The 21,425-nt window shown below is 42.2% G+C and overlaps 2 protein-coding genes across 4 annotated transcripts in view; both read left to right on the forward strand.

The window, feature by feature from the left end:
* RTF1 (RTF1 homolog, Paf1/RNA polymerase II complex component) overlaps positions 1–21,425 on the forward strand; it is a 236,534-nt gene that overhangs the window by 116,971 nt on the left and 98,138 nt on the right. The window lies entirely within an intron of this gene.
* The window catches only part of TRIM69 (tripartite motif containing 69), a 33,500-nt gene continuing 16,050 nt past the window's right edge, over positions 3,976–21,425 (forward strand). The window contains exons 1-2 of one of the 3 annotated variants that reach the window (XM_023196368.2): positions 3,976–4,040; positions 11,313–11,680. In XM_023196368.2, the coding sequence (XP_023052136.1) occupies positions 11,675–11,680 (6 nt within the window). In that variant the 5' untranslated portion in view covers positions 3,976–4,040; positions 11,313–11,674. Of the gene's footprint in view, positions 4,041–10,815; positions 10,933–11,312; positions 11,681–21,425 lie in introns of those variants that run through there. The other 2 variants (XM_023196369.1, XM_023196370.1) reach the window with 2 other exon arrangements.

Below are 21,425 nucleotides of genomic sequence, written 5' to 3' on the forward strand. Positions count from 1 at the left end.
TCTTTCTTTCTTTCTTTCTTTCTTTCTTTCTTTCTTTCTTTCTTTCTCTTTCTTTCTCTCCCTCTCTCTCTCTTTCTTTCTTTCTTTTTTTTTTTTTGAGATAGGATCTTGCTCTGTCATTGTGCCATTGCAGCCTCAAACTCCTGGGCTCAAGTGATCCTTCTGCTTCAGCATCCCAAGTAGCTGAGCTTACAGACGTGCACCACCATGCATCACTAATTTTTTTTTTTTTTTGAGATGGAGTCTTGCTCTGTCACCCAGGCTGGAGTGCAGTGGCGCGATCTCAGCTCACTGCAAGTTCCACCTCCCAGGTTCACGCCATTCTCCTGCCTCAGCCTCCAGAGTAGCTGGGACTACAGGCGCCTGCCACCATGCCCGGCTAATTTTTTTGTATTTTTATTAGAGATGGGGTTTCACCGTGTTAGCCAGCATGGTCTTGATCTCCTGACCTCGTGATCTGCCCGTCTCGGCCTCCCAAAGTGCTGGGATTACAGGCGTGAGCCACTGTACTCGGCCACATGGTTAATTTTTAAAAACTTTTTGTAGAGACATTCTCACTATGTTGCCAAGGCTGGTCTGAAACTCCTGGCCTCAAGTGATCCTCCAGCCTCGGTCTCCCAAAAAGATGGGATTACAGGCATGAGCCACCGCACCTGGCCTCTTTTTTTGTATATTACCTGATCTCAGGTATTCTGTTACAGCAACAGAAAGACTAAGACAGAATCCTTAGCTGTCTGCAAGTGTGCATGCCATTTTCACCATCTGAAGAGTGAGTGAGTGTCTTAGGTGGAATCTTGCAAAAGCAGGCCCTGAGCCAAAGATTTGGATGCAAGTGACTTACTATGAAAGGGCTCTTCAAGGCCGCACCATTGCACTCCAGCCTGGGCAAGAAGAGTGAAACTCCGTCTCAAAAAAAAAAAAAAAAAAGACTTCTAGGAAAAGAACAGTAAAGGAGTGGGGGATGAAGGACAGGAAATGGTAAGAAGCCAAGCGAGAGCGTGATTTCACAAGTCCTACACTCAGCCTGATCACACAGGAAGCTCTAGAACAAAGAATACACCTCAGAGTTTTTCCTGCCTTAACACAAAGGACCTGGGCTTTGGTGCTTTTCATCAGCCTGTCTTTGGCTATCCAGGGTTGTGAATGAGGTGAAACATAAAACTCCCAGATACTTCCAGCTCCTTCCAGTGTCTGAGGGTAATCTGCAGGACTGAGGGTAATCACAGATGCTAGCTGTTAGCAGCAAACTATGCAAAAGCTGAGGACTGGCTCATAAAGCCAGATCTGGGTGAGGCATGTTTCCTGTCAACATCCTCTCCTGGGCCCATAACACATGCAACCCCAAACTTCCATTAATGCTAAGGGGATAGCATTACAGTGTGTATGACATTGGACTCAGACCTGAGTTTGAATCCTAATTCCACAAAAGAAATTGGAAAAGAGTCAGATTGCTGACTTGACCCTTTGTCGCCATATCCATAAAATGGGATAATTATTCCTATATCATAAATTTACTTATTTATTCACTTAATCATTTGTTAAATAAATATGGAGTGTCTACTTTGTGCCGGGCACTCTTTCAGGGTGGTTCTGAGAAGGGGATGGCAATCAGAAGGGCTCTGTAAGATGCAAGACTCCAGGCAACTGGTTTTACTTCCAGTGGTTCTTTACTTTCACAGCTCATTAGAGCAAATTACCACAGCAGGGAGATACAGGTTGAGTATCCCTTATTCGAAAGGCCTGGCACCAGAAGTGTTTTAAATTTTGGATTTTTTCGGACTTTGGAATATTTGCTAATTATCAGTTGAGCATCTCTAATGTGAAAAATCTGTCCGGAGCCATGAGGCCCGGAGTTAGCCGACCTCTGTTGCTTGATCGCCGCAAAGCGGAGACAAAATGGCACATTTCCGGGTTCTTCATTATAAACTGTTCCCGCGCGCCTAAAACCTTTCCCGCGCGCGCCCAAACCTTTCCCGCGCGCTCAAACTTTTTCGCACCTAGAAAGATATGGAGCCTACGGCGCAGGTGCGATCCCACGTCCGGGACAATTACAAACCCACGGCGCATGCGCAATTGTAATTTGAGACGACCGGACCCCGTCACCGCCCTGGCCCAACCTCTTCCTCTGCCAGCCTATATAAGGCATCGCACCACCATTATTAAACGAGACTTGATCAGGCTATTTGTCTTGTCTCCGTTTCTCGTGTTTTCTTGTCTCCTCCATTCCCACTCCCCCTTCCAGGGCCCGTTCGACTGTCCTGCAGGTCGGGACAAAAATCTAAAATCCAAAATGCCCCAATTACCTTTTCCTTTGAGCATCATGTTGGCGCTCAAAAAGTTTGAGATGTTGGAGCATTTAGGATTTCAGATTTTCAGATTAGGGATACTCATTTTGTACAATGGAAAACTTCTTGGCACTGATCTGGTGAAAGAAGAAACTATGGAAGAAGCCCTTTCCCTAAAAGGCTTTAGGTAACAAGATGGCCCTGACTCATTCTGGACAGTTCCTCCAAAGGTAGGCCTACAGGTAGAGCTCTTTTCTGGCAGCATGGGGGTTTTTGAGAAATTTTTTTTTTTGTTTGTTTTTGTTTTTGTTTTTTCTGAGGCCGGGAAAGGTTAAGAGAATGAAAGGGTTCCTAGTGATGATGCAGTATCCAAGTCATTTGTATAAAAGAGCCTTATCTGACAGGTTTCTAGGATAGAAACTCAGTATCCAAGCTCAGGCTTGGCAGACCGAGGTGGGCACAGTCCCCAGGATTCCAGTGTGGATTAGAGGTTTCAATCCCAATCGTATTCAACAGTCCCCTTTCCCCTAACAACCCCTTTTTATAACAATTGTTTTGTGGTGATTCTTTTACTAATATGATTATGAAAATTAAGTAATTTAGCTTGTGAATGCTCTAGCTTGGCTGCGCTGCTGGTATAAAGAAGTGCCAGACACTTGTAACTGCCTGGGATCTCTGTGAACCAGCGGCATGGAAGACTGAGAGGCACGTTGTACCGATGGCTCAGATTCAGATATGGCATTGCTGGTTCTGGTGTAATTTTCTAAAATGGCAAAAATCTCTAGGTAAAATTCCAAAAATAGAAAACCAACATACACTCCTTTGAGTTGCCTGGTAGTTATATTCCTGGAAAATTCAGTGTATGTGAGCCTAAGGTAGTAGATGGTCAATAAATAAGAAATAAAATAATCGAAAAATATAAAAACATAACACATGTCTTACATGTCCTTGGTGCTTGTAAGCCCAGATTATATGCAGGATTTTTTTTTTTTTTTTTTTTTTTTTTTTTTTTTTTTTCCAGACGGAGTCTCTTGCCCAGGCTGGAGTGAAGTGGTGTGATCTTAGCTCACTGCAACCTCCACCTCCTGGGTTCAAGCGATTCTCCTGCCTCAGCCTCCTGAGTAGCTGGGATTACAGACACGCGCCAGCACGCCCGGCTGATTTTTGTATTTTTAGTAGAGACAGGGTTTCACCATGTTGGCCAGGCTGATGTCGAACTCCTGACTGATGTCGAACTCCTGACCTCAAGTGATCCGCCCGCCTCAGCCTCTCAAAGTGCTGGGATTACAGGCGTGAGCCACCGCGCCCGGCTGCTTTTTTATACATTAAGTGTGCTTGCATGTAGACTGCGACCTCTGGCCCTCACCTGTTAATAAATACTCCAAATGACTTCATTGGAACAACCAGAGAATCACCCATCTATAGAGTGGGAAGTTGCTGATCTCATCACTGCGTGGGGTGGGGCGAAGGAAGCAACCCTCACCCTTTCTCGGAAAGCAGCTGGCTTTGAAGAAAGAGGAACCAGGACGGGGAAGTCCTGATTTCTAATCTGAAACAAAGCTTTTTGTCCAGAGACCGGTGACGAGCGACCCTGGGCTCGGGTTTTGATTGGGCAGTTCGAAACTGTAAAAGCGAATTAAAAGGGTGACAAGCTAGCGCTTTAGCCTATTCAGTTCAGGGAGTTTGCACCGTGACGCTCTGCTTCGTGATCTTGGCTCTGCTCTGTGGGCACCGCCCAGCCTGGGCGCGTCCATCGTTGAGTACCTTCTCCTCTGCCTCCCCCTCCCTCTGCTTCTCTCTCTCTCCAACGGCCCTCCCTGGCCTGTGGCTGCCCGGTCCTCCTTCCCAGCCCGGTGTAGCCGGGTACCCGGGTTCGGCTCGCTTGGGTCTCTGTCCAGGACTGGGAAGCCACGGAGGGCCCGGAAAGCGGCGCACTACTGGAGCGCATGCTTCGTACTCCCTCATCGCTGAATAACTTACCGGGCAGGACTGGGTGGAACAGACAGCATATCTAGGTCATTGATGGGCTGCTGGGTACATGGATGGAGCTGGAAGGTGATGGGCACTGCTTTCTGGGGCTGCCCAGCTTCATTCTGAGGGCTCTTTTCTCCTGGGCAGAGCGGGAAAGAGGAGGGGCAGGCCGGTCGCGAAACGCAAATAGTCGAGAATAGCGATCCGGGGAGAGGCAGGTGTCTGTGGGGCCCAAGAGAAGTACCCCCTCGGTAAGCAGGCCGGTGCATGCAGGAGAGCGCAGAGCCCTAAGCCCTTCTCTGGGCTCCACCCGTTTTCCTGCTGGGCTTCTCATTTCCTCACTAGGTTCTAGGGTTTGCCGATCTAAATCCAGTTCGTGTATCATTGTATTGTGTAACATTTTTGGCAGCTTACATCTTTGTTTATTGAGATGTAGTTCACAAACCATACAATTAACACATTTAAATATACATTTCAGTGGGTTTTAGTATATTCACAGAGTTGTGTAACCGTCACCTCAATTTTAGGACATTTTCATCACTCCCAAAATAAATTCTGTACCAGTTAGGTGTCACTCCCATTTCTCCCAAATCCCTAGTCCTAGGAAACCACCAATCTTTCTGTCTCTATGGGTTTGCCTATAGTATTTCATAGAAACAGCAACATATAATATGTGGTCTTTTGTAACTGGCTTCTGTTTTCAAAGATCATCATATTGTAGCAAGGATCAGCTCTTTGCTCCTTTTTATTGATGAATAATACTCTACTGTATAGATACACTAAGTTTTGTTTATCCATCATTAGTTAATCGGAATTTGGGTTGTTTCCACTTTTTGGCTCTTGAGAATAAAATGTGATTATCAATATTCATGTATACATTTTTGGTGTGGACATAGGTTTTCAATTCTGTTGAGTATATATGTAGGAGTGGAACTGCTGGGTGATATGGTAACTCTATGTTTAATCTTTTAAGGAACTACTAGACTGTTCTCCAAAGATTAATGTACCATTGTGTATGAGAGTTCCAATTTTTCTTTTTTCTTTTTTTTTCTTTTTTTGAGACGGAGTCTCGCTCGTAGCCCAGGCTGGAGTGCAGTGGCCAGATCTCAGCTCACTGCAAGCTCCGCCTCCCGGGTTTACGGCATTCTCCTGCCTCAGCCTCCTGGGTAGCTGGGACTATAGGCGCCCACCACCTCGCCCGGCTAGTTTTTTTTTTTTTTGTATTTTTTAGTAGAGACGGGGTTTCAGCATGTTAGCCAGGATGGTCTCGATCTCCTGACCTTGTGATCCGCTCGTCTCGGCCTCCCAAAGTGCTGGGATTACAGGCTTGAGCCACCGCGCCCGGCCGAGAGTTCCAATTTTTCTACATCCTCACCAACACTTATTATCTTTTTTGTTATAACCATTCTAGTGGATATGAAATGGTATCTTTATGGTTTTGATTTGTATTTCCCTAATGGCTAATTATGCATTATTTAAAAATTATAAGCTAATTAATTTTTACAAAGATTTACATGCTGTGATTTTGACAACTTAACTTCTAGGTCACGTGCCCAAAAGTCACAGAGCCTAGACCCAAACCAAGTCTCTGTAAGGCTAATGCTTGAACTCCATCCTCTCTTTTCCTAGAAGACAATCTGGAATACATTTTTCAGAACTCCATTTGTTGCCTCTGTTAGAAAACACTGGGCAAGATGAACCTGCAAGTAGACTTAACAGTTTATTTCTTATTTGCTGTTAGGAGTGTGTAAGGAGATTTTTTGGTCTCCCATTTTTACTTTATAAAAAATGAGTGAGTGGGCCAAGCACAGTGGCTCATGCACGTAATCCCAGCACGTTGTGAGGCCGAGGCAGGCAGATCACTTGAGGTCAGGAGTTTGATATCAGCCTGGCCAACATGGCAAAATCCCATCTCTACTAAAAATACAAAAAATTATCCGGGTGTAGTGGCATGCACCTGCAATTCCAGCTATACGGGAGGCTAAGGAATGAACATTGCTTGAACCCCGGAGAGGCGGAGGTTGCAGTGAGCCAAGATTGCGCCACTGCACTCCAGCCTGGGCGACAGAGTGAGGCTGTTTATCAAAAAAAAAAAAAAAAGTAAAATAAAGAAAAGAAAAAGCTCTTAATTGAAGTAGTAACCCTTTCTTGGGTGTTTAATGATACTGTGTTTCTCTTCATGTAAGTGCCCCTTGGATTCCTCCTCCCCACTACCATCAGGTCATGGAATGGGGAGGGGCACTCAGTTTCAACAGCAGTGGTCTCCAAATTTTGTTCAAATGCATAACTATAAAAAATTTTTGATATACATTCTCTACATATAGCTATACATTTTATACATATACTACTATCAATCTTGATTTAGACATTACTAAAGCTTAATTTTTCTCTCATTTTTTTTTCCATTAAAAATTCAGATGGAACTATCTTACAAGTGGCTCCCAGAAGACCCACTCCCTGTGGGAGCACAGCAGTTGTGGAGGTGAAGACAGGACTGGACCCAGAATAAGAGTTCATATATGCCAGGAAATCTGACCTCTAAATTCTTATAAGTCAGAGAGTGACTGAACAACAGCAGTGAGACATTGAAGACTTTTAATATTTGCAGTAAACCTTGGCATAGATCACTTACTTCCCTAAGACTGAATCCAAAAAACACAATGGAATACTATAATAAGCTGTGACAGCATGGTGACAAGCCTGAGCATTCCCTGTAGCCAGAGGAGGCCCAACTCCTAACATAGCTTTGGATGCAGAACTGATAGAACTTGAGGAAAGTAATGAAGTAGTTGACCTCACCTGTGAATCTCTAGCACCTGTAGTGATTGACCTAACTCACCATGACTCTGTTGTGATTATTGAACAAAGGAGGAGGCCAAGAGCCAACACAAGGTCACTCCAAGACCAAACTGGCAGTTGTGTGGTGAACACTGATGAGGAGGGGTTGAAGAGGGACAGAGATGCATGTACAACCAACAGTGCCCACCATAATTCCTTGCAAAAAAAATGTTTTTGTCATATACTACCTGGTTATATTCAGTGTCAAGTTTGTGTGGATGGATACTCAGAGATTGAACTTAGTATACTACACATCTACTCTATAGAATGTGGTCACATCTGTAGTCAGTGTTTCTGCACTTCCTTTAAATATACTAACACTTGCCCAGTTTGTTTGAAAAAAAAAATCAGCCTTCGTCAGTATCACTGCGTTTATATATGATGTATGCCTTGTTGCTCAAGACATATCCTGTGGCTGGATTTTTCCATGTCTTTGTGCAGGAACTATGGGTTGTTGGCATCCAACACTCTGAGCTTAAAGACTGATTTTTAAAATTGCTATCTGCAGTATGTAAAAAACTCTTTGATTTCTCACATGCTGTGAGACTGCTTTTTGTTTCCTTTGGTTTTATGCTTTAGCGCTGGACTTTGGGTGTCAGAGTGTGCCAGATACTGGGGTCGTCCTTAAAGCAACTTTCTCTTTCTTTTAGTCATCAATTTTTAGTTGAATGGAACCCCTCTTGACCAAAGTGACCCCAGAAGAACCTTAAAACTGAGTTCCTGGCTGTGACAGGATGGGAGATCAGACACGTTTCATTATACCCCCGTCTCTTATGGTTTAGACACAACAACTGACCAGCATTAATGTCAAATTAGAGATCATAAGGCTGACAGAACAGACCCTTTGTGGCAATAACAAATTATTCGTAAGACCTAAGGCCATGCCAGGCAAGTGTTATGTCATGAACTCCTACACTTAAAGAATAAACTATGTTCTAATTGCCACAGGTTTTTCTATTAATTTTTTGAGACGGAGTTCTGCCCGCCCAGTTTTTCCTTTTTGTTTAGCAGCTAAACAAGCACCAGCTGAGATAAGCAATTTTTTTTTTTTTTTGAGATGAAGTCTCACTCTGTCGCCCAGGCTGGAGTGCATTGGCCCAATCTCGGCTCACTGCAAGCTCCGCCTCCTGGGTTCACACCATTCTCCTGGCTCAGCCTCCCAAGTAGCTGGGACTACAGGTGCCCGCCACCATGCCTGGCTAATTTTTAATAGAGACGGAGTTTCACTGTGTTAGCCAGGATGGTCTCGATCTCCTGACCTTATGAACCACCTGCCTTGGCCTCCCAAAGTGCTGGGATTACAGGGGTGAGCCACCACGCCCAGCCACTTTCTCTTGATAAGAAGACCACTGACTATGAGCTGGTTCTGGCCAGTTTACAGAGGCTAAGCACTCTTGTTCCTTCCTGTCCTGAACAAGCATTTTGACTTATAGGGCCTAACTGTCATAGATTTAAATGTTAAGTCTCCACCTTAGGCCTGGCATGGTGGCTCATGCCTGTAATCCCAGCACTTTGGGAGGCTGACGTGCGTAAATCACCTGAGGTCAGGAGTTCGAGACCAGCCTGACCAACATGGCAAAACCCCGTCTCTACTAAAAATACAAAAATTAGCCGAGTGTGGTGGTGCATGCCTGTAATCCCAGCTACTTGGGAGGCTGAGGAAGGAGAATCATTTGAACCTGGGAGGCAGAGGTTGCAGTGAGCTGAGATGGCGCCACTGCACTCCAGCTTGGGTGCAGAGCAAGACTCCGTCATGAAAAACAAAACAAAAAAAGAGTTAAGTCTCTACCTCAGAGTGAACATGGGTTGTATGTTACATGCATGTTTGTTCAATAAGCATGAGTCAGGATGACCTTCATGATTATTCATAACGCCTCCTGTAACCTGTTGAATATGTACGTTTAGCCAACCTGTTCAGCATCGGGTTCCTACCCCAACCCCTCCTCCTTTGAAGTGCCCGTCTCTGGTCTTTGCCAGAGATTGTAGTTCCTGGCCTGTGGGATGGCCACCTTGCAGGCCTTTAACCCTTTATAAGAAATAAAGTCTCCTCTCCAAATTTCTGGATGTTGTGAGTTCTAAGTTAACAAAGTAAAGAGAAGGAATTTGGGAGACTGACAACTTTGCAAACCAGAGCCACTATAGAAGTTTGAACTTTTACTTAAGAGAGAAATAAATGTCATTCTTGCTTAAGCAACTTTTATACTGGGTATATCAGTCGGGTTGATATATAAAATTAACCATCACTCTGGGTCTCGTTTACAGCAATGGAATTTATTTATTTTTTATTTTTTTTTGAGACAAGGTCTTACTCTGTCAACCATGCTGGAGTGCAGGGGTGTGATCATGGCTTACTGCAGCCTTGACCTCCTAGGCACAAATGATCCTCCCACTTCAGCCTCCTGAGTAGCTGGGACCACAGACACTGGCTAATTTTTAAATTTTTTGTAGGGACAGGGTCTCGCCATCTTGCCCAGGCTGGTCTTGAACTCCTGGGCTCAGGTGATCGTCCCACCTCAGCCTCCCAAAGTGCTGAGATTACAGGCGTGAGCCATCATGCCTGGACACTGTTTTTAAATAGTGAAAAAAAGGACTTGAAGTACTATTTGTGAAGATTGAGACCTCTTGCTACATAGGATTTGGAATCACAGGCTTCTAGAGATGAATTCTTAAGAATTCACATTTTAAAGAAGGAGGAACTGATACCCATAGGAGTTAAATGTCTTAGCTAAGGCTACTCAGTGCTCTGGTGAGAGACAAGGTTTCCACCTTCTAAGCCAGTACTCTTACCCCTAGGCAAAAGGTTCAAGAATGTGCAGGCGCCAGGCTTTAGTAAAATCAGCTATACTAAGCATTGTCAAATGTTTTAGCCAACAACAAAAATAATCAAGATGAAACAAACTTACTTTTTTGATTAAGTGATCACCAGCATTTCATAGACATTTATTTGACAAAGGTTTTGATCCAACAAATGCCATGTACTGTCAAGGTGAGAAAGAAAGAGTACTACCTACCCTGCGGTTGTTCACAACTTAGTGGAGGGGCGGACACGCAATCAAACAATTAGAATACACTCTGTTAAAGCCACATGTACAAAGATCTAGGGTGCTATAGAAATGTGTAAAGCTAGGCCAGGCATGGTGTTGCTCACACCTGTAATCCTAGCACTTTGGGAGGCTGAGGTGGGAAGACAGTTTGAGCTCAGGAGTTTGAGATAAGCCTGCGCAACATAGTGAGACCCTGTCAGAAAGAAAGAAGGGAAGAGAGAAAGAGAGAAAGAAAGGAAGAAAGATAGGAAGAGGGAAAGAAAAAAGAAAAAACAAAGAAAAGAGAAAAAGAAAGAAAAAAGGATGAAAGGAAGAAAGAGAAAAAGGAAGGAAGGAAGGAAAGCTGTGTTTCTCAACTGAGGAATGGTTCCAACCCCTAACCCCAGGAGACATTTGGCAATGTCTGGAGACATTTTTGTTACGACTGGAGAGGGAGGGGGTGGCTACAGGCAACTAGTGTGTAAACGCCAGGGACGTGGCTAAATATCCTAAAATTCACAGGACAGCCCCTCTGACTTAAAAGACTTAGCAGGCCCAAAATATCAATAGGGCTGAGGTTGGTAACCTCTGGTATAGAGTCAGCAAAATCTTCTAGAAGAGACAGGGAAGTGGGTAAAGCTTGGTTTGGGGATGAGGGAGTGGTTAGGGAAGTGTTTAGTAAAGAGATAAAGACGGGGGTGTGGGGGAAGGGAAACTCCCAGCCAAAGGGACAACATGTACAAAGCTGCAGAAGGTGACATATTTGGGCAATCCCAAACATCGGGGAAAGAGCTGTGGTCATTAAGGCTGGACAGGTAGGCAGGAGCCAGACGTGTAAGAAATTATATCGAGTTAGAGGAATTACTGTAAGAAAAACTAGCTGTTTATAAGTCACGCAGGAGCACAGTGTTGGGACATCTCTCTGCGAGCTAAAACTGCTGAAGAAAGCTGTATGAAATGAAGCTTTTCTCATCCTGCTTTCTTAGGGCCTGGTGTTTTCCAGGCCTGTGTTACTGTCTCAGAGACAAAGTCAGGGCTGCTTCACTGGAATATGAGAGGTGAACTAGCTCTTTATTAAAGCCACTCAGCTGGTGTCTTGATAGTGTGATGGGATCATGAACAGGGGTGAGGTGGTTATTTTTCATGAGTTAGGCTTAATATAGGCTGCTGCTGATGTGTATTTCTTCTTTCATAGAGCATCCCTAGTCCAGAAATGGGGAGCTATGAACCTTAAGATTAGACTACCAGTTTGAATCTAAATGAGCTGCCCTCTTCTCCTACAAAAGAAAAGTTGGGCAGGTAGGGTATTGTAATGAAGGTTTCTCTTTCTCTTAAGCAAATGATGATCAAAGCAACTGACAAACTGTCACGGAATCTGTCAGACCTCACTCTGGCCTTGCTGCTTCTCTCCAGCTTCTGAACTTTTCTTCCTTTTGTCATGCTCTGAGCTCATTCCTTGAAAACTAACAGGTCCCTGACTCCTGGTCTGCAGACATCCTGGGTCTGCTGAGCTCTGATTCAAGTGCCTGCCTCTGCCCCTTGGTAGGCTGAAGCTTCATGGAGGTGAGTGATCCTTTTTTTACTTAGCAGGGCTTCTAGGAATAGTGTGGAAAACAGGATCACAGAAGAGGATATGGATTTGGGAGCACAAAAGGAAATTCATGAAGAGACGTATTTAACTTGTGACAGCTGGTAGCTACTATACTCTCTCCAGGCCTTGGAATAACTGATAATTTAGACTAGAGAAGCAGGTAGGAAAGTAATGAAATCCACCAAAACATTTTGAGAAAAATTAAACTACCTACTATACAAAATTTACCTTATCAATGTAATCATTTTGTTTTAGATTTAAAAATTATTATGTATAACTTGGTTTGCTTACAATACCTTCACATTTGATTATTTTGTATTTAAGGCAGAGTCGATACTCAGACAGTAAACATTTTTAATTGAATTCCTTCCTTTAAGACCTCTTCAGAGCTAAAATAAAGGACGTTATATTCTTCTCAAGTTAGTGTTTTCCTGATTGTTAGACAGACAAAAGAAAATGCTTATTTACTACATGAAAGCTTGAAAAACTCACTAAAATTCATCGACAAGAGATGTTGACACAGGGGCCCTTGAATCCTGAGTTATCATCCATTTCCACCAGTTTCCACTTCTTATAAAGTTTAATTTCATTATATTAATCATTAAGATCAGTTTCTAATTTCCTCAATCATAGGACCTTTAGGTTTGTTGTTACTCATCTCTGTCCTTAGCTATTGAAGCAAACAGGGTGATAAGCATTTTGTTTATAATTTCTAGGGGAAAAATAAACACTATTGCCTATACCTACTATATTCTTATGACTTTAAGGCCAAGTCAGTGAAAATAGACACTTTTCCATAATAGTAAAAAAAAACTGTTTGTGTGATAGTGAGCTTCCCATTACTTCAGACGTTCAGGCAGAGGTTGGAAAGGAGTGAATTAAATGGCTTAAAATTTCTTTCAACTCTGAGAAGCTCCGAGAAGTCAGAAAGTTCAGAATCTTTCCTTCTGATGTGAAAATGGCATGACTCGTGAAGCAGGAGTGTGTCTTGCTTTTAGGTTTGAGCTGGCTGTGCCATATCGTTTGTCTCTGTGGAGGAATTGTATTTTTTTGCTCTCAAAGTTAATTATTCATAAAATCTGCCCATCAAAGTTTAAAAACTACTTTGAAGGAATAAAGGTTGAAAAGCAAATGAACTCCCCTTAGATATCTTAACCATGATTTCAAAAGTTTACAACACAAAACCTCTCAGGAAAAAAAAGTCTCTGGTAGAAATTAAGGATTTCTTATGTAAGCTTCCAAAGACTTCATAGCTCTAATCTTTGCCTTTTTTCTGCTCTTTGAGAATATGCACAGTGAACCAAAGGAGGAAGAGATGTACTTTCTTTCTTTGTTTTTTTTTTTTTTTTTTTTTTTTGAGACGGGGTGTCTCGCTCTGTCGCCCAGGCTGGAGTGCAGTGGCCAGATCTCAGCTCACTGCAAGCTCCGCCTCCCGGGTTTACGCCATTCTCCTGCCTCAGCCTCCTGAGTAGCTGGGACTACAGGTACCCGCCACCTCACCTGGCTAGTTTTTTGTATTTTTTAGTAGAGACGGGGTTTCACCAGGTTAGCCAGGATGGTCTCGATCTCCTGACGTCGTGATCCGCCCATCTCCGCCTCCCAAAGTGCTGGGATTACAGGTTTGAGCCACCGCGCCCGGCCTCTTTGTTTTTTTTTTTTTTTTTTTTTTTTAAAGACAGAGTCTCACCCTGATGCCCAGGCTGGAGTGCAGTGGCACCATCTCAACTCACTGCAACCTCGGCCTCCAGGGTTCAAATGATTCTCATGCCTCAGCCTCCTGAATAGCTGGGACTACAGGGGTACACCACCACGCCTGGCTAATTTTTTTTTTTTTTTTTTTTAATAGAGATAGGGTCTCACCATGTTACCCAGGCTTGTCTTGAACTCCTGACCTCAGGTGATCCTCCTGCCTCGGCCTCCCACAGTGCTAAGATTACAGGCCTGGGCCATTGTGCCCTGCTGATGTGCTTTCTTATAAAGTGATTCCTGCCAGCCGCGGCTTTATAAGGATGAATATCAATTCCTGACTCGAGTTTCTCTCTCTCCGCCTTAAGGTTAGACTTGCCCTAAAAGGGGCTGGCAGTAGATGTGCTTCCTAAAAGATTTCCAGGTCCAGAAATTTTAGAATCTCCTTTGGTTTCCAATTCTATGTCTCCCTCTAGCGCAACAGGAAGTTATTGCAGATATTTTGCCTCACAAATTTGATCCATTTAATAAATTCAATTCCACAAAACATATTGATGGGCTTCCTGTTGACTCAATGGTTAATAGGCTTTGGGGTCAAATAAAGAGTTCAAATCTGGGATCCACTACTTAATAATTGTGACTCTGGCAAGATACTTTAAACAATCTAAGCTTCAGTTTCCTTAAATATGTGGTAATAATACCTATCTCATAGGGTTGTTCTGAGATTAAATGAAATGATGTGTGTAAAGCCTCTTCCACAGTGAGTGCTCAGCAAATATTAGCTAATATAATTAATCCCTTGTTTCACAGAAAAGGATATATTATTGAAAGCCAGGGGAACTGGCAAACCTTCAGCTAGCAAGATGAATTAACCATATAAAAAATCAATCAGTCATATAATATCAACAATTAATAACATGAAATATATTTTCATATCATAAAATTAACCCTTTTGAAATTTACAATTCAGTGGTTTTTAGTATATTCACAAAGTTGTACAATTATCAACCCTATTTAATTCCACAACATTTTCGTTACCCCCAAAAGAAATTCCATACCCATTATCAGTCACTTCCCGTTCCTCTTTGCCCCGCCTTGGTAACCACTATATACTTTAAATATACTTTAAAAACGCATTGAGTAAAATTCCTGAGTGATATCCACCTTCAAAAGACACTACATTCACTAGGATTATAAACTGATGCTGGTACATATTCCTTCTCCTAGATTACCTTCAAGTGGCCAGATTCTTCTATACATTTTATCTTATTCAGAATGTATCTCTTTTTAAAGTTTTTGAGACAGCTCTGACTGACCTAAAATGCAGTCTTATTTTGAACTTGTGTATTCCCTGATAGGCATATTTTTCTGGGTTTGGTCTTCTTTTTCATTTATAAAAATAGAGACAGGATCTCACTATGTTGCCCATGTTGGTCTCAAACTCCTGGCCTCAAGCAATCCTCCTGACTTAGCCTCCCAAAGAGGTAGGATTATAGGTATGAGCCACCATACCCTGCCCTAGATTTGGTCTTCTAAGCACATATTGAGGGGGTGGAAAATAAACAGACATTTTTCTCTTCCCTTCCACAGAATTGCCCATTCAGCCTAGTACAAAGAATGAAGTCATCTTCTTTTTAAAGCTTTTATTATCTTTTGGTTAATGTACTTTCTTTTTTTTGAGACGGAGTCTCGCTCTATCCCCCAGGCTGGAGTGCAGTGGAAGCTGCTCCTTCTGGGTTCACGCCATTCTCCTGCCTCAGCCTCCCAAGTAGCTAGGACTACAGGCGCCCGCCACCACACTCAGCTAATTTTTTGTATTTTTAGTAGAGACGGGGTTTCACTGTGTTAGCCAGGATGGTCTCAATCTCCTGACCTTGTGATCTGCCCATCTCAGCCTCCCAAAGTGCTGGGATTATAGGCATGAGCCACCGCGCCCAGCCAGTTAATGTAACCTTTAGTAAATTATTAATATGTAAAAGGATGGAGAATTAAAAATTTTCATTGTACAACAAAACCATGGGGAAGAAGACTAGAAATATGACTTTTCAACATGTTATAGAGAGTTCTAAATTCTGAGGCCCTTTTTAAAAAAAACTAAAAAATTTGTTTTGGTAGGCTATGAAAAACACCAGAAGATTTTGGAAGGCAGAGGAGGGTTGGCGATCATTATTAATAATTAGACTTTGCAACTGATTAGATGATAGGGAAGAAAGAATTGAATAAAATATCTAAAGATAACTCAGATTTCAAAACTGGAAGATTGATGGTACAATAAATACAAATAGGGAAGTCAAGAGATGGAAATGATTTAGGGATAAATATGAGTTCCGTTCCAGTCAGGTTGATTTTCAAGGACCCAGTTGTGGGCTCAAGAGATTTGGGAGTTATCTTTATTTACAGACTGTATATAAAGGTATGGGAATGAATGGCTCACTTGGTAATAACAAAGTGGTTAGAGGCAGAAGAACTAGGACAGTATCGTATTACAAGGGCCAAAGGAAACATTAAATAAGTCAAGGAAGATAGAGATTGACAGTGTCATTAAATAGTGTTTGGCAAACTCTACCTTAGCACCCTAAGAAAAAATTTCAACAGAGTGCTATGGTAGAGGGTCCATTACAAGAGCAGAAATTCAGGCAAGTTACCTTAAGTGAAGAGGTAACTTCGCTTACTTTGAGGATAAACATTTGTTGAGCAAGGCATCCTGCTAGGCACAGAAATCCCAGGAAGAACCAAAGGATAGTGCTGTGGTTAACATAATACAGCCATTCTCCACATTTGTTTCTCTCTGTAATTCTCGTCTTTGCCAACTAACTGGCTCTCTCCACTCTGCATCTCTGCATTTCTTCTGATTTCTGTTTAAAATTTATCTCCTTTATTCTGTTTTATCTTTCAAGTCCTAAGCGCTACCTCATGGCAGTCTTTAAACTTTTGCTCTTACTTTCGACTTCTGGATTCTCCCTTTGTTCAAAGGTTCAAATTCATGAAAAGTTCTGGTTTGCCGGATCATCTTTTTGTATTAGGTCATGTCTTGGATTGCTGGACAGCCTATGAAATGAGTTTGAAGCCCATCTGTGGCCTAGGAGAGGGAGTGGAGGCCACATGGTGTGTGTAGGCCCAACCTTTAGCATGTACTATGGGAAAGACAGCTACTGTGATTAAGACATCAAGCAGGTATTAGGAATCAATCTTAGGTTAAAATTCAAGTGTGCAAAGAATAGCACTTCGTATTTTCTATAACACTGCTAAATATTGGCTTTGTGTTCCCATTCCTGTGGGCTGGAGATAAATTTGTCATCTTTCAGGAAAGGCATCCACACTGATAAATGCTGAAAGTCCATTACCCAATCTAGACAAGTTGATATATTGAGGACATTTTGAAATATTCTGCCTACCCCCAGCACATGTGCAGGCACACACACCCACACCTTTCTTTAAATATACAGAAACGTTAAAGTGTCAAAAACGATTTAAGTGTTAGTTTTTGTTTGTTTGTTTGTTTTTTGTTTTGAGACGGAATCTTACTCTGTCGCCAGACTGGAGTGCAGTGGTGCAGTCTCAGCTCTCTGCAACCTCTGCCTCCTGGATTCAAGTGATTCTTCTGCCTCAGCCTTCCGAGTAAGTGGGACTACAGGCACCCGCCACCACGCCTGGCTAATTTTTTGTATTTTTAGTAGAGACGGGGTTTCACCATGTTGGCCAGGATGGTCTCAATCTCTTGACCTCATGATCCACCCACCTCGGCCTCCCAAAGTGCTGGGATTAAAGGCGTGAGCCACCACACCCAGCCTTAAGTGTTAGTTTTTAAATGGTGGATTAAAAACTGATTATTCCCCTTCTCTTAGAAACTCATCCTTCTTTAAGTCAAAAACCACAAGGAGAATGAAAAATAGACAAACAATTTGCAATGAAACTAGAGACATCAAATAGCTTGGACTACAATCTGTGAGGAAAGACTGCCAAACATAGTGAAAGTCAAGCAGGAATGTGAGGGAGGATGCCTAGGGATGCGGACCTTACATGAAGGGAGGTGGCACTTTTCCAAAGAAAGTACCCCATCCTGTTGGCCATGACCCATAAGCCCTGGTACAGAACAAAGAGAACAGGCAAGTAGGCTTAAGCTGGGCTTTCCTGCAACCATTTGTTACACAGATTTGAGATAATAGGAAAGGTGAAGTTGAACAAGGACAAATATGCCATATTTTCAGAAAACAGTCTGTGGCTGATGTAGAATGGAGGAGACTCTGCATTGCAAACAATGCTGCAGTGTTGATCACGGGGATAAAAGAACCCATGGAACATTGTTTTATAAAGAAAACAGCCTCAAATATAACCTTGCCTCCATCTTCATACAAGTCTCTTGCAAATAGCTGATTCAGGAAGAATTCACCTCATTCAAAGATATTTAGAGAAATAAAAAATAAATAGCACCTATAAAACAACAACGGGAGAAAATGTCCAAAGCAAAGCACAGAAAGTTATGGAGTTAGAAGATATGTAAAAGAAATTAATAGAAATAAAAACTGGAGTGAGAAGCTTCAACATCTGTCTGATAAGAGTTTCAGAAAAAGAGGCTACAGAGAATGGTTGAAAGGCAACATTCAAAGAGAAGATGGCCATATTAGGTCCAGACAGGCAAGACCCAGGTTTGGGGAGATCAGATATCAGTAACAGGGAACACAGGCTATGTGGGAAACTATGGAGCAAAGGGCTAGAGACTCAAGCAAAAGCATTTTAACAACAGAAGTGAGAATCTAGATATGGAATGAGGGCAATATAAATAGTTTTTAATGAGAATGGAATTTGATCATGAAGCAAAGAATGTTTAGACATGTTCCCCTGGCTAGAATAAATCTGAATATAAGGGAAACTAAGCCCATAAGGAGAGGTAAATATAAACTTCTAACTGGGAATGGGCAGGGTTAGGAATGAGGAACAGAGCAGTTCTGGATACTCCAATTCTCAAGTGGACGTATGGCAGATGGAAATAGCTCTGGCCTTCAGGATAGAGTTCTTTGAATTTCCTGATTCCACCAAAGACTTGAGTATCGGAGCAAGTTCGTACTCCTCTGAGCTCCAGTTTTCCTCTCAAGAACAGGAGAGTAACCTCTGGACAAACTCTCAGGGATTTTGCCTCAGAATACATCTTCTGTCTGTATTTTTATCCTTCAGAGGAAGATGATATGCAAGTTGAAAATAGAAGCCTGGGACTTCTAGTTGCACTTTGCTCTGGTTCCATAAATGTAGTAAAGGTCCAGATATGAGCAGCTCATGGTCAAAGCCTCCATGTTATTCATTTCTTTTTTTTTTTTTTTTTTGAGACGGAGTCTTGCTCTGTCGCCCAGGCTGGAGTGTGGTGGCCCGATCTCAGCTCACTGCAAGCTCCGCCTCCCGGGTTTACGCCATTCTCCTGCCTCAGCTTCCCGAGTAGCTGGGACTACAGGCGCCTGCCACCTCGCCCGGCTAGTTTTTTGTATTTTTTAGTAGAGACGGGGTTTCACCGTGTTAGCCAGGATGGTCTCGATCTCCTGACCTCGTCATCCGCCCGCCTCGGCCTCCCAAAGTGCTGGGATTACAGGCTTGAGCCACCGCGCCCGGCCCATGTTATTCATTTCTATGCCCTAGGAAGTATGGGCATAGAAACAAAGCTGGCATCACTGAATGTTTATTTACACCATTAGACCTTTAGGCACTGAGATTGAAGTCACTTCTGGTGGCTATTCATCAAATAGTAGCGCACCCTGGAAGACATTATGTAGCATCCTGCAAAGCGGGATATTATTCAATGTAAAAATTCTGGCTCTGGGCCCGGCGTGGTGGCTCATACCTGTAATCCCAGCACTTTGGGAGGCCAAGGTGGGTGGATCACTTGAGGTCAGCAGTTTGAGACCAGCCTGGCCAACATGGTGAAACCCCATCTCTATTAAAAATACAAAAAATTAGCCAGGTATGGTGGCACATGCCTGTAATCCCAGCTGCTTGGGAGCCTGAGACAGAAGACTCGCTTGAACCTGGGAGGCAGAGGTTGCAGTGAGCAGAGATCGTGCCATTACACTCCAGCCTAGGTGAAACAGTGAGACTTTGTCTCAAAAAAAAAAAAGTCAAATGGCTTCAATTTATTATTATTAATTTTTTGAAACAGGTTCTTACTTTGTCACCCAGGCTAGAGTGCAGTGGCATGATCTAGGCTCACTGCAGCCTCAACGGCCCAAGTTCAAGCAATTCTCTAGCCTCAGCTAGTCTCCTGAGTAGCTGGGATTCCAGGCACGCGCCACCACGCCCAGCTTTGTTTTTTTTGTTTTTTGTTTTTGGTAGAGACAGGGTTCCACCATGTTGCTCAGGCTGGTCTCAAATTCCTGGGCTCAAGCGATCCACCTGCCTTGGCCTCCCAAGGTGCTGGGATTACAGGTGTGAGCCATCGTGCTCGGCCTATAGCTTCCATTTTTTCAAAAATTGAGGTAAAATTCATACAACATAAAGTTAATATTTTAAAATGTACAATTCAGTGGCATTTAGTGCATTCACCATGGTGTATAATAATCACCTCTATCTAGTTTCAAAACATTTTTGTTCTCCCAAAAGGAAACCCCATGCCCAGTCACTTCCAGTGATATGAATAGTCACTCCCCATATCTCCTTCTCTCCAGCCCTGGCAACCAATAATCTGCTGTTTCTATAGACTTACCTGTTCTGTATATTTCCTATAAATTGAATCGTATAATATGTGACCTTTTGTATCTGGGTTTTGTCACTTAGCATAATGTTTTTGAGGTTCATCCATGTTGTAGCATGTATGAGTACTTTATTCCCTTTTCTGACTGAATAATCTTCCATTGTATGAGTATGGCACACTTTTCCATTCATTAGTTAATGTGCATTTGGATTGCTTCCACCTATGCCTATTGTGAATAGTGCTGCTATTAACACTTATGTACAAGTTTTTGTTTGAATATCTGTTTTCAGTTCTTTTGGGTATATTCCTAGAAGTGGAATTGGTAGGTCTTAGGGTAATTTTTTGTTTACCTTTTTGAGGAACTGCCAAACTCATTTCCACAGTGGCTGCACCAATTTATATTCTCAATTAATGATGTACAAGAATCCATTTCTCTGTATCACCAATACTTATTTTCCATTTAAAAATTATAGTAATATTAGCGAGTGTGAAGTGGTATTTCATTGTGGCTTCGATTTGAATTTTAGTAATGACTAGTAATACTAAGTATCTTCCCATGTGCTTGTCGGTCATTTGTTTATCTTCTTTGGATAATTGTCTATTCAAGTCCTTTGTCCATTTTAAAAATTGGGTTGTGTATCTTTCTGCTACTGAGTTCTAAGGGTTCTTTATTTTGAATACCAGACTTTATCTGGTATAGGATTTGCAAATATTTTCTCCCATTCTGTAAGTTGTCTTTTAACTCTTTTGCAAAAATGAAACTAAAAATAGTTTGTTTTGTGTGATGTCTTTATCAGTCTTTAGGACCAAGATAAGCTAGCCTCGCAGAATGAATTAGGAAGTGTTCCCTACTGTTTTTTTGGAAGAGTTTGAGAAAGATTGGTATTAATTCTTTAAATAGTCGGTAGGATTACCAGTGAAACCATCTGGTCCTGGGCTTTTCTTCGTTGGGAGGATTTTGATTACTGATCTACTCTCTTTACTTGGTATAGGTCTGTTCAGATTTCCTATTTCTTCTTGAGTCAGTTTTGGTAGTTGATGTGTTTCTGGAAATTTTTCCATTTCATCTGGGTTGCTCATTTGTTGGCATACAATTGTTCATAGTTTCTTATAATCCTTTTTTATTTCTGTAAGATCTGTACTAATTTACCCACTTTCATTTCTGATTTTAGTGATTTAAATCTCTCTTTTTTTCTTTATCAGTCTACTTAACGGTTTCTAAATTTTGTGGATTTTCCCTCCAAAGAATTGCATTTTTATTTCATTAATTTTTCTCTATTGTTTTTCTATTCTTTTATTTTGCTTCTTTTCTTTTGCCTTTTTTTTTTTTTTCTTTTTTTTTTTTTTTTTTTTTTTTT

The sequence above is a fragment of the Piliocolobus tephrosceles genome, chromosome 6, assembly GCF_002776525.5.
Source record: "Piliocolobus tephrosceles isolate RC106 chromosome 6, ASM277652v3, whole genome shotgun sequence".
Lineage (NCBI taxonomy): Eukaryota > Metazoa > Chordata > Mammalia > Primates > Cercopithecidae > Piliocolobus > Piliocolobus tephrosceles.